The sequence below is a fragment of the Hemicordylus capensis genome, chromosome 1, assembly GCF_027244095.1.
Source record: "Hemicordylus capensis ecotype Gifberg chromosome 1, rHemCap1.1.pri, whole genome shotgun sequence".
Classification (NCBI taxonomy): domain Eukaryota; kingdom Metazoa; phylum Chordata; class Lepidosauria; order Squamata; family Cordylidae; genus Hemicordylus; species Hemicordylus capensis.
In genome coordinates, this window is record NC_069657.1 from 32,945,784 (window position 1) to 32,959,826 (window position 14,043).

General features: G+C 43.0%; 1 protein-coding gene across 7 annotated transcripts in view; it reads right to left on the reverse strand.

Moving 5' to 3' along the window:
• The window catches only part of UNC79 (unc-79 homolog, NALCN channel complex subunit), a 204,072-nt gene that overhangs the window by 54,792 nt on the left and 135,237 nt on the right, over positions 1–14,043 (reverse strand). For 6 of the 7 annotated variants that reach the window (XM_053245847.1, XM_053245854.1, XM_053245821.1 and 3 more), the window contains 4 exons: positions 12,057–12,140; positions 10,163–10,265; positions 5,476–5,616; positions 2,805–2,843 (listed from right to left, as the gene is read on the reverse strand). In XM_053245847.1, coding sequence (XP_053101822.1) covers positions 2,805–2,843; positions 5,476–5,616; positions 10,163–10,265; positions 12,057–12,140 — 367 coding nt within the window. The remainder of the gene's footprint in view (positions 1–2,804; positions 2,844–5,475; positions 5,617–10,162; positions 10,266–12,056; positions 12,141–14,043) is intronic. The other variant, XM_053245837.1, reaches the window with a different exon arrangement.

Consider the following 14,043-nt stretch of genomic DNA (forward strand, 5'->3'; position numbering starts at 1 on the left):
AGAGAAAGCAACATTGCTTTGGACGTTCTGAAACAAAATATTTTTTACTTCTAGAAAACTTTTTTAGAAGTCTCAGACTTGATGTTTGGGATTCAAATAATGAAGTAGGTAGTGTTTCCAGTAGGCCAACATTTTTTAATGAGTCTTCCTGGAAAATCCATTCAAAGCACACAAAAATGTAGTCGCTGCTTATTTGTTGCATAGGATCCCAATGCCTTCCCTCAAAGAAAAACTTCTGATTCAAGCACATCACATTTCCTCTGCATGCAGACTGCAACACATTGTTGGGGTGGGGGGAGGATGCTATTCCTTCTCCTGAAAAAGCTTATTGTTATTTGGAGTGAGATTGTACAAGTGGCATAAGCTCCTACTAAGGTTGTGTTCTCACGACCATAGCTGTGGGGCTGGGGGAAAGGCAGGAGCTTATTTGCCTTCCCCCCACATGAACGCCTGCCCACTTGGACTCTGTTATGCTGTGTGCCCACACAGTCAGTGTGGTGATGGAATCCCTAGCTGGGATCAGGAAGAGGAAGTCCTCCCGCACCCAAGTGTGCACCGTGTGAGCAGCGGAGTGGCAATCCGCTATGTGCAGCCACTCCTCCTCACCACTCACTGCCTAAAATGGCGGTGTGCTGGTGGGGGAACCCAGGTACCTGGTAGTGACTGCACACATGGTAAATGGCCAGATAGAGAAGTTGGGCTCCACAGCCAGAGGCGGAAGGCTACTGGTGCTCCAAGACAACATGAGCTGTCTGAACTAACCCAAGGAGCTCGTGTCCTGTGAATAGGGTCTTTGATTAGTGTCCATGCAGGGGTGTAGCCACTAGGGATGTGCACAAATCAATTTTTAAAATTAGATTTGTACCCAAATTGAATCACCCCTGATTTGTTTGGGGTCCAAATCTGCCCCCCCCCCGAATCATCCCAGTTTCAATTTGTACCTGAATTTTCAGAATCTGAATAAGAATTGATTTGGGGCAAAAAAGAGGTTCCAGGGGCAAGAGAGTGGGGTGGGTGGCAGTGCCCAATGGGTGGAAGCTATATTTCAAAGAAATTGGGCAAAGGGGGGATTTTAAAAGAATTTTTGAAGTTCACAGGTCTTTAAGCTTTTCCCCATAGGGAATAATAAAACACCCGGGGGGGGGGCACCAGGGTGGCCTAGAGTGGGTTGTGGTGGGTGGTAGTGCCCAATGGGTGCAAGGAAGGTACCACCCATATTTCAAAGAAATTGTGCAAGGGGGTGTTTTTTTTCTGAAGTTTGTGTGTCTTTAAGCTTTTCCTCTCATAGGGAATAATGGGGATTTCAGCAGCCCCATAACTCCACATGGGGGGCACCAGGGTGGCCCAGAGCAGGTGGTGGTGTAGTGCACATAGGGTGCCAACAAACCCATGGGGCACTGGGTTTTGTTGTTTTCAGTGTCTGAGGTGTTCTGAGAGTTGATTCTCTGGTAGGAAATGAAAGTGGATTCTTGTCATGAGAGTGGATTCTTGACACCCTTGCCATGCTCCGCCCTCAACATCCCCATGATCAGCACTTGTCTGCAAACATGAACACTGAATGTGGGGAAAGTTCCTTTCCGTGACTGAGAACGCTTGGGGGTCAGGGTTCTAAATCTTGGGGAGAAATTCACCCCGCATTCAGCACCTGCTGTCTACAAACAAGTGCTGAGTGCAGAGACATGACCAGGGAGTGTTTCTGCACAGGGGTTATGGCTAGCCTGCTCGCTCTACCCCTTGTGTGTGTCTCATAATGTGTTGATGACAAATCAAGTGATGCATGTGTGAGTTTGCCCCACTGGTGTAGGGAGGGCATAGATGACTTGTGTTCACATTACGGGCTACCCACGCCCCACAAATGTGGTGGTGCACTTCCCACCTTTGTTCCCACCTCTCTTGCCCCTTCTCCTCCCAGCAGTGGTGGCTGTGGGCGGCAACCTCATCCCTGACCCAGCACCCCCAGGTAGGCTGACCTGCCCCCGCTGCACAGCTGGCCGCTGCACATGCATGGCGGTCATTTGAGTGGTCGGCATGCCAGCCAAGTGCCATGTTGACCACTCAGCTGGCTGCCAAACATGCAGGGCATCCAGCTGAGTGGTGGGGCAGGGAAGCCCACCTCTGGCTGTTGGGTCAGGGAAAAGCCTGTCACCGCATGGGATCGGGGGCTGCTGCCGGGGAGAGAAGGGGCAAGCAAGGTGGCCCCACCACAAAAGGAACTGGAGGTGGCCCCAGAGGCAGCTCTACCTCTGGTTTGCCCATACTCTTTAGAGTCCCTTCTCACATTAGTTTTTTGATGCAGGAGTCCTGCATGACTCCTTTCTATACCACTTGGATAATCACTTCCTGTATCGCTTGAGTTGAAGCCACCCAGACCATCTAGATGCACCTACCTCATATCAAGTCAGACCACTGGTCCATCTAGTTTAGGATTGTCTATACTGATCAGCAGTGGCTCTCCAGGGTTTCAGGCAGGCGTCTTTCCCAGACATACCTGGAGATGCCAGGAACAGAACCAAAGGACTTCCTGCATGCATATCTTGTGCTCTGCCACTGATTGTAATCTACATAGATAACCTTTGAAAAATGACTCAGATGAAAAGAGGTGTTATGGTATGACCCAGTCCTGGATCCAAGGTCTCCTGGAATCCAAGAATGTTTTCTCTGTGTGTGTGTTTTTCTAATTCAAAATTACCTCTAGCAAAACAGGAGCTATTTATAACCACATAAAAGAAGGCAGCGTTGAGAGTAGGGAGTAGTGTGCATGGCAGGGCGGAGGGGGGGAGGATCTTGTTTTGATTGGACTGTACCTTTCTGCTTGATTAGAAAAATTGGTGCTTGAAGCCAACCTGTTGGGGGAAAGCCAAAAACAATACATCACATAAAAGCCTTTGAAAAAATTAAATGGTTCAAATGACTGATGCAATTAAATTAAGTAATTGAAGGCTCTCTCATCTGGTGGGAAAATATCCCTCATTTTAGCGAGACCATCTTTTTGTAACAGGTTTTGGTCAGCCTTGCAAAACTGTCAACAATTCTACGCGTTCTTTATAATGACAATGGAAACCCAGGGAACTATTTTTGTTTAATAGCTTCAGATAAAGCATCATGCTCATTAAGGCTGTAAGCCTAAATGCACATATTTTAGAGTGCCCCATGGCATGCTAGCTATGCCCCATCCCTTCTTATCTTTTAATCTGCAGAAAGTGGGGGGGGGGTAGTCACAGTAGTCATGGCTATATAGTGCTATGGCAGAAAGCACATAATCATTCTTTAATGCCCTCAAAACATACCAACTGTGCCACTAAAACAGCCAGCCAGTTGTCCTGTAGCTGCCGTATTTCTAACAGTCTGAGAAAAAGATAGCACACGTTTTGAAAAGCTCTGATATCCTCATGCTCTGAAAGCTGATATCTCACATATTAATGGTTTTTGGTTTCCCACTGGCCCCATTAGTGCTGAATTTATGAGTACCAAAGAAGAGGGATGGACTGGAAGCTGAGTGCCCTCCAGAACTGGATAAACTGGCAGCGGAAAACGGAAGCCTCAGAGTGAATGACCACATAAAGCCTGAACTTGCACAACGTGTCAATGAAGCCACATGTAGCTGTCAGGCATGTCGGTCTAAGGCAGGCTTGCACAACATAAGGCCCCGGGGGCCGGATCCAGCCCACAGGGACTTGTTTGCTGGCCCCAGGGGTGGTTCAAAGTATTGTGGTGCCTGAAGTGAGGTGCAAAATTCCGCCTTGCCCCATGGACCTGGTGGGGGGTCAACCCCCTTTCAAAACTGATCTTTGCACGCGTTGAAAGTTTATGGAGGACAGGGAAGAGGAAAGGTTGCTAGCAGCCCCCTCTTCCCGCCTCATGCTGTGGGTAACTAATAATTGCTTTCATTAATATTTCCATTAAGTAACTAATAATTGCTTTCATTAATATTTCTAATAATTAATTTTAATGTAATCATTAATGTGCAGAAAATTTACCTCGGGCCCTGCATACAAAGTCATGGTTGGTTTCGGCACACCAGGGTATTTGACTTGTGCACCCTAGGTCTAAGGGGAAAACTTCAGGATAACATTGCTAAAGAGCCTCGGACCAATGATTTAACAGGGCAAATAACTGGCGCACAGGTCCACACACACACACCTTGCCACAGAAGTCCAAAGAACATGTTGTGGAAGACATCAGGTGGCTGCCAAAAAGGCCTCCCCGTGTCACATTATCCCGTCTTGCCACAAGGGATTATTTTGCTTACTCGTAACATTACTACTACTCCAACAATGATGATGGATATTTATATACTGCTCTTCAACCAAAGTTCTCAACGCGGTTTACATAGAAAAATAAATAATGCATAAATAAGATGGTCCCCTGCCTCCAAAGGGCTCACAGTCTAAAAACGTAACCACAGGCAGTTACCAGCAACAGCCACTGGAGGGATGCTGTGCTTGGGTTGGATAGGGCCAGTTGCTCTCCCTCTGATAAATATAAGAGAATCGCCACGTTAAAAGGTGTCTCTTTGCTCAGTTAGCAAGGGTGTAACATTGTGATATTATGTGGGTTTGGGCCCGGGGTATCTGAAGGACCGCCTGCTCCCAAGGGTTGCTGCCTGCTTGACAAGGTCATCTGAGGGGGCTCTGCTCCGGGTGCCTATGATGAAGGAGGCTCGTCTGTCGTGCACTCGGGACAGGGCCTTCTCTGTTGCTGCCCCCAGACTTTGGAATGTTCTCCCAGTGACCATTCGCTCCTCGGACTCCATCACAGTTTTTAGAAAGCGTCTTAAATCTTGGCTTTTTACCCAGGCTTTTACATGACTGTTTCTACTGCTGCTTCTATGTGTTTTTACTCATTTATAGTTTTTATGCTTGTATTTTATAGTTTTTAAATTAGATTTGTTTTATATTTTAATCTTAATATTTTAAATGTCATTTTTATTGTATGTTTTTAACTTTTGTAAACCGCCTTGGGGTTGTTTTTAATGAAAGGTGGTATATAAATTCAACAACAATAAATAAATAAATAAATAAAGCAAATGTGTTTCTACATCTTCCTCTCCGGAGCATTAGCTGGTGGGGATGGGTGGGGTTGGGGGTGACAAGGAAACCTGAAGAATGTTGTTTTAGACCTAAGAATGTTGTTTTAGGGCTGAGTGAATGTTTATATTATGGTGAAAAGGGGAAGTTTGGAATATAGGGAGGTTTCCACTGGCATCCCCCTGTTTTCTGTTAAGTGTAGTTTCACCCAGAAAGTTCATCCTGTGCTGTGGAGGTGAGGGTAAAGATAAGGACAGCAACTTCTCTGCTCACATAATTCTTCACCATAACTCTTTAGCCAGATTCAATTTCCTCATTGTTACTCATCCCATACATGTATCTGCACATTCAGTTTTATCAAGGGACAGTTGCAGTTGTCAGTAGGATGAACAAAGCACAGGACCCGAAAGGGAGGGAGAGAGGGAGGGAGAGAAAAAAAGAAAGTTACCTTCCTACAGACTGCATGATATCCAGCAACAAAGGAGCAGCTAGATCTGGGCTAAGGTGAATAAATGTGGAGAGAACCACTATAGCCAGACCTAATGTCTCTTCATCATACTCTTCCAAGATGGCTCCACAATCATGGCACCTTTAATTAAGAACATTATGAAAAAGAGACCTTGGCATTAAAGATCATGTTACATTAATGCAGCAATCTCCCCATCACTGAAAACCTAAGGTACATAGTGAAACCCGCTGCATATTTTACACAGCTAGAGGTCCCTAGCTGTGGTCGCCAGGACTCGACACCAACTTGATGGCACAACTTTATTTTAGAGGTCCCCAACCACAGAAGAGGCTGGCTCGCTGCAGCGCCCTCCCTTCGGCCGGATTAGATGGAAGATACAGGAAAATCTCCTTCTTGGAATGCCCTGCCATGCTGGGCAGGTTGAAACTACTGAGCACGTCTTTCTTCACTGCCTATTTTATAGAGACATCCTCAATACTTTAAGTCTCCCACTACTTACAAGGTTGCCAGGCCACACAGGCCAGTTTGAATCATTGCTAGTCTCTGACTGCAACCCGCCTATAATACATAATCTTGCCAAGTTCTGCACCGCAGCGTGCAAAATTTTCCGGGACCTGACCGCCGACAAGAGTTCATCAGGCCCAACACAGTTCATACCTGTACCAATACCTCTAATCTCCTGCTCCCCAGTCCTACAGTTCTTATCTTAATTTTAACTAAAAATGTAACCCTAATCTTAACTAATTTTATCGTTTTCTATAGACTTTAGTTTACAGCAATACTATGACTTTAATGTTATCACCTTCAAACTGCCTTTGAAAAATACATGGGCTTTTAAAAAACAATATAGCTGTTAATCTCTTCGTTTCTATGTTTTTAACCTTATCACCTTTCAAATTTTTCAAAAGGAACCTGCAAATTGATTCGTGGCACACTTCTAAACAAAAAAACCTAAAAGATACTGGATAGATTACAACATAGATTCTGTTTTCTATGCCCACAGGCAACCACCATCTCCCCCATAATTCCCCTTGGAATGAGACCACAGGGTGGTTCAGATGAACTGTTTGAACAGCAGCAGGTCACGTACAGAGGAGTGAGAGTACACTGCTCCCTTGGAACTTAACAATAATTTCTCATCTCTCCCTGACATGTCTCTGGTTTCATTTCTCCCCCTTTTGAGCCTTCAAAGTTTGTTGAAATTGCTTCTAGGATAATGTTTGGATTAGTTCTGCTCCCAAATCCATGTTGGCGCTTACTTCAGTGGCACTGACTTGGAGTACTGTTCGGCTTTGGCTACTGTGCTAGGAAGCCACCTAATGGTGCAGTGGGGAAATGACTTATCAAGCCAGAGGCTGCCAGTTCGAATGCCCACTGGTATGTTTCCCAGACTATGGGAAACACCTATATCGGGCAGCAGCAATATAGGAAGGTGCTGAAAGGTATCATCTCATACTGCATGGGAGGAGGCAATGGTAAACCCCTCCTGTATTCTACCAAAGACAACCACAGAGCTCTGTGGTCACCAGGAGTCAAAACTGACTCAACGACACACTTTACCTTTACTGTGCTGGAGGCTACCATCCTCCTTTACCTGCATGCAATACCCCTGCCCCTCACTGTTCTGTCCAGTGATGCAACAGCAGGGTGAGGACATCACATGACAGCTTTAAAAGAGGGCAGCCACCAGTGCAGCTGCCCTGTCACTCACTATGGGAATCTGCAAAGGCACTTGGCTAAGGGCCCCCACACCCCGGCACCAGAACTGGTCATGAACGATGGAAGGACGTGTTGCAAAGGACTCCAGCTAGAATTCCTCTTTCAAGAAGTTTTGTTTCAACTCCAAACAACTTGCTTTGGCTACTGAATGACAGTCTGCTCCTGCAATGCCAGGAGATTACTTTGAAACCTGTGACAAAGCTCTGTAATGTCTGATCTTAAGGGACATGTTGGATGCAGGAAAGATGAGGCAGCAGAATATCACAGGCCATACAAAGACAAACAACACTGGGAAACCAGTATACCTTAGCCCAATGGGGAAGCTTGGTTAATTTGATCAGCCACTTGCTAATGTCTCCAACAGATTGCGATATTTAAACTTAATGGGATTGTACAGGCAATTTTCCTCTTCCCTCTCTATAACAGCAGGAGAAAATGCCAGCAAGGTCATGAAAGTCAATCTCATTTAGCCCAGTTTAGTACCTGCTGCCAAAGCTTTTAGAAAACAACCAGACCAACTGGCTGAGGGGAATCTCAACAGCGGGGGGGCGGGGGGAGTCAACCAATACCCTCCTTCTAGTTCCACCAAAGGATCATGCAATAGCCCCCCTTCTCTACTGTTTTATTTATCCCTTTGAGGGGGCTATCTAATGGTTCCAGCACAAAGCCAGAGGATTCCAGGCACATCTCAGCTGGAATCAATGTGTGCCCACTACCCAATTATCATTTCTCTGCAAAGCTGGAATCATAAGAAATAACTACAGCAGCCAACATGACAGGCAGCCCTCTGTCAACGTTATGGACCTGCCAGGGGTGCGGGACAACTTAGAAGGCAGCCACAATGGTATAGGAGGAAGGACTACTATGGAATGACTTAAAACCGCTTCCCAGCAGCCACACTTGGAAACAACTGAAACAGCACTGCACGGGGACCCAGAAGTTGTTTTATGTCACTCTGCAGCAGCCCCATCATGCAATCCTGCCTGCAGATGTTATCAACTACAACTTCCATCATCCCTTACTACTGGCCACTGCTGCTGGGGATGATGGGAGTTGCAGTCCAAAAACAGCTGGAGGCCTGAAGTTGTGCAGTCCTGTGCTACACTGCTAAGGTTGCCTTTCAAGCTGTGCAGCAGACACCAACAGCGGGCCACCCATCATATCATACATTGTCCCAAAGTAGTACAGTTCTAAAAACATATAAGGATATTTGTGTGAAGAATACTCTGAACAATAATCAAAGAAACATATTCTGATTGTTGGGATGCTAACAAATATGAATATGATATATAATCTAAACATCTGCTGTAGTATCAAACCTGGATATTAAACAATCTGTGTAGGAAAACAAATGGGAGCCAATGACTTTCTGCAGTAAGAAAGCCATTCAGAAATTTTATTCAGAGTCTGGGAAACATTAAGAGATTTCTTAATAAATCCTAATTCTACCCTCTCTTATTCCAATTTTGTTCTTAATATTACAAGCAGCAGCCATAAAATAAAAAACAGATTGTTCAAGAATATTAAAATACTATTTTCACTAGTTTCTCTTCCCACCCACCCCTGCTTTTAGGATGCAGTCCACAAGGGACCCACACACACCATTTCTTTTCAGATCTTTTTCCCAGAGAACTTGCAGACTGCCCTTTAAACCTTCCCCAACTCAAGAAGCAATTTTCTATTAAGTTGTTCTTGTCCTTAATCCCTACATTGTTTTTTGATCTCATGTGGGAACATTTAAGGAACAGATTCTGCATTCTTCAGGGCAATCTTTATGGAAGGGAAACTCGGGCGTGTGTGTGGAGGATATCAGATGATTGTGCAGAACAAGCTAACAAGCTCACTCCCCACTCTGAATCTCAACTTTGAAGGTCCAGCTTGTGGTCATTCATTCTCATATGTAAAAATGTTCTTGTTTTGCCTGCATACATGATTGAAAGGTATTGCTGACAGGTGATGGCTTATAAACCAAAGGCTTCACAAACCTTGGGAAGAAGCTCAACTGAGAGCCTAGAAGAAAACTCTGCTTAGGGAGCTGATGGCCTGGAGTGTAACTAAGGGTAATGGATGAAACCTTTGTTCAATTGCAGAACAAAACAAGGAGAAATCACTAGCATGAAACTGCATGTGTGTATGGGTTTTTTTAACATTATTATTGTACTGTTTATTTCAAACTTTTGTAAGCCACCTTGAGGATCACTCAATCATAAGGCGGAGTACACATCTTCTAAATAAATACATATACAAATAATTTTGGACATTCTTTGGAGCAAACTGTCACTGAGCTATGAATTATAGCACCAAACACAGATCTCGTTATGGCGGGAACCAGCAACCGGCAAGGTTGGGCAACTGGTTGGAGCCCATGTCTGATGAGATTAATGAGCTATTCATGACCCAGACTCAGTGCAATCCTGAGGTCACACTCCCAGTTTTGGAGACAGGCAGGAAGGATGGAAATGGAAATGGGAGAAACACACTCACAATGGTGAGAGATTAACTCTTTGTTCAGGGGGGGCATTGTACAAGGGAGAGGGGGATACAGAATAGTATGGCCAGCCCCAGCTCCTGTTTAGTATCATGCTTAAAAGAATTATATTCTTCCTTGGATTTCTTCTAAACTGCAGCCAGAAAATTCAATGTCCTTGCCCACCTCAAAATTAAAATAATCATCACTAATTTGAACCAAAGTCTCGGAAATAATTAAAATATTAATTGAAGTTCTATGTCTCCATCACAGAGAAAAGCCTTTTCATAACTGCCATCTCATATTCCATTGTAAATCAAATCTGACTTACTTTAAAACTCTGAGGAAGTATCCTAAAAATAATTCTGGTTTCATCTCAGTTACAGAGTGATACTGCTGCTGTAGTTGTTTCATGCCAACCCCTACTGATCTCAAATGGCAATTAATTTTTTTTTTTAAATTAAAGGGTAGTATGCTTACTTGTCAGTCATCATAGTAGGCTGGTCATCAGAAAAGTCTTCTGGTGCTGGTACAAACATACTGACTATACTGGGTGCTGATAGCAAGCTGGATTTTGTAGCACCTAGAAAGAAAGAAAGAAAGAAAGAAAGAAAGAAAGAAAGAGAGAGAAAGACCTGTTTTTTTAATAACAAATATTTTTTCTCTGCAGTTTTGAACATGATTCAATAGCTCATATGGATAAATCCAATGTTTTTCGTTGATGTGATTACATTTAATGATATAGAATATTTCTTTTAAAATATTCAGAGATTCACTAGAAATCCTTCGATATTTTAACTGAAGAAGGAGTAAACAGACTGAATGAAGAGTTGAATTAAATAAAGGCTGAAAAAGCCCTTTGAGAGTACCTGTGGCTTTGTTCTTCTGTGATATTCACTATGGAAGTCAAGACACTAAAAGAAGAAATGAAATCAAGACTATCTCTTTGTCTCCATTAGAAATGTGTCCCAGTCCTTTCTGTATGTAGAGGAAGGATGCCTAGGACTGGGCATCCAAAGGTTCTTTCAACCACAGAATGGTTATGTGTTGTTGGATAAAAAACACTTCTCACCTCTGAGGAGGGGTAGGGGCGAAAGGTTTCATTCATCAAGACTGGCAAAAGCTTTTGACTGGATCGAGGAGGTGAAGTGGAGTCTTAGTACTGACTGGCTAAAGTCTATCAAAGATCCAATAGCCCTATAAGAGTAAACTCATAATCAGTATGAAATACTTAAGGACATAGAAAGACTGAAATCACAAGTGGGCCACTATTGCACCAAGACAGTGCCTGTCCTATTTTCAAGACACTAAAAACAAAGGAAAGCCATGTAAACCAGGAAAAGTCAGATTTTTTTTAATTTGGAGGATAAGGAGAATGGGTTATAAAGCTAAGGCTATCTGGAAAGTGCAGAGTGATAGAGAAGTTCTGGACACTAATGTTTGAAGGAAGAAAAAGATTAGTGACCAATGGTGGTTCTTTTTGTGTGGTTTCAATTGCTGCTTTTACATAAGGTCTAATAACTCTTCTTAGAGCAAATGATCTATTATCAAATCACATAATCTTAAATCATAAATTGAGCTGTGATGCTAAAATGAACAAGAGGGGGGATTTCAGGCAGCAATTTTGTGAAGTTTGGGGAGGAATATTTCTTCTCCAAAAAGATCAAAGACTTAATGCTTTCATTGTGCTTTTGAGCTTGGTAAATCCTTGGTCTTCCAAATTCTTTAGCAATGATAACCATCCAGGCTGAAAGCCATGTTAATTTCCTTGCTTGACTAAGCTGTTCCTTTGTGGCATCACTCTGGATATTTTATGCCCAGCCTTCCCTAACAGTAGGTTAGACAACTGATGAAGACTGGTCCATGTTGCAGACCAGCAGATACATGAAGCTGGTGGCTTGTAAACCAGAAAGAGACATTCCAATTACTATAATATAACAAGAATGTTTTTCGTGTGTGCTGCAAAATGAAGGGGCAGCAGGGGGATACAAACGAATCCCTTAAAAGAATTAGAATAGCTATTTGCGCCTTAGAATGTAATTACTGTATTCAAAAACCAGTTTGCTACTCTTTTGAAAAGAAACATTGCACTCTGCTGGAAATCAGAAAGGAAAAACATCTGATAGCTGCAGAAGAAGAATGTTGCGACTTAAGGTGATGGCACAGTGAGCCTTTTACCTCCCCAGTTCTCCCAATTCAAATCTCGCTAAGGGAGATACTGACCATAAGCTTTTCCGATCCCAAGTCCTGAGTAAAATGGGTCAAGAGGTTCAGCTCAGGTTTATCAAAGTGATCACCACAGTAAGTACTAACTGAACACCTTGGTTATGAAGTCTCAGATAAGAAACCAAGGTTGAATGCATACTGAACTAACCTCTTATTCTTAGTGGTGGTCCCTCCAGGTCAGGGTTTAGGCAAACTGAGACATTGCACGGCCTCTTCCCATGCTGTATCTGTTCTGTGGATAAACAAAGAACTTCAGTCCCTCCTAGTGTCCACAAAGAGACAACCACCGATACCACAGGTTCATCACCCAAAAACAAAGACACACACACCACACACACACACACACACACAAAACAGCTAGGAACAAACAGCTAACAAATACAAAGAAGCTAGAAAAAGAACAAGTCTAAAAGATGAGTACACTTCCTAACTAGTCTCTTTCTTTAAGCAGAAAGAGACAGACTTGCAAGCATAAAGACCAGCAATTATTTTGGATCTAAAGTTAATCAGATCTTTAGGTCTTGGCACCATACCAAACTCTAGAGTTTGATCTTCATACTCAACTATGGGAGTGCAAGTGAACAGAGGAATAAGAGAAAACTGCATATCAAGCAGGGACCTTGGGGAATTATTTAGCAAGAAATGGATAATGTAAGGAGCTGCAGTAGAAGGCAATGTCAAATACACAACAAAGAAAGAGCAGAGATGCTCACCACAATAGCACAGGATATTTATATATACACAGATGAATTTGCATTGCAGAAAAGGAGTTCAAGAGCAAACAGACTGAAATGAAAGACAAGGAAAGAAGACCTGCTCTCCGTCAGTCATCTCAACACAATGGAAGAATTTACTTGAAGTGAGGTCAGTTGAAGAAAAATGGTGATGAACACAGCTGAGGACACCCAGAATGGCAAGATGAAGGCACTACAAGGATATAATAAACAGGAGAACTAACATCCCCAAAAGAGGGCTGGCTAAATAACTAGAAGAGGAAAGTTCTTACCAGACATTTCTACTTCATTCTTTGCATATACAAAATGCCTGCTCTTATCAAGTTTACCTCCACCTTGGGGCTCTATTATATCTATTTTGCAAATGGGGATTGTAGTCTGAATATTGGCTTTCCTACAGACACACAGTGAGCATGTCTGAGTAGACATATGAACCCACATCCAGTATTTCATCCACCGGCCCAAAGTGGTTCTAACCGTAAACATCAAATTCAGCAATAGAAACAGCCAAACCACTTGAAGGAAAATATTTCATCAGTGTTATTTTACTGTATATTTCCAAAAGATTATGGGAATTATGTTACAGATTCTTATACATCTATCTACCATATTTGAAAAACGTAGAATTGACAAAACAAGCTATTGTAGTTAGGGAAACTTATGAAATTCTCCCCATTCAAATTTCTCCCTGGATTTGTGGGTTCTGAAATAAGTAACTGTTTCTAGAGAAGCAGCTATGGAGAAGCACTCATCCCAAGACAGTAACTACTACTGTCTGTGGAAAAATAAAACCCTTGAAGCAGTTGAGTTCTAGCATGTAGCAATCAACTATTATTCCATTTGTTTTAGTTCAAAACTTTGTTCTTTGCGGTTAGCCTCAGCTTTCTGTCCTTCCTGTTCATTCACCCTCCCCGCAATCCAGGTTATCAAAGTATATAAGAGCTTGTGTGTGTGTGTTGATGAACACAGCTCCAAAAGGAATCGATGCAATCCTGTGCAAAATTGCATCAAGGGTCCTGACTGAACTGCATTGTATGTCATTGATATGGACAGATGATTAGGCTCATTTTTTAAAAAAATCTAGATTGTGGGAAGGGGATGCACATTAACAGAAAGAACCAACAGTTGTGGCAAGCTGTGCATACACCAGTTCAAAAAATATTTTTGAAATCTCCATGTTAAGTCTGGAAGGAAAGCAGAGCAGAATGCAGGACAGAATGAGTCCATGCAACAATAGCAAAATGAATAGGGAACATCCACTTCTCCCGAATGGTAAAATATGCAAGATAAGGGAACTAATACTCTTCTGTCCTAGAAAAGATGAGTATGGGTGTGTCTGAATTCCCAAAAACATGGAATTCAGTATCAGATTTTGGAGTCCAGGTGGACCAAATCCACCAA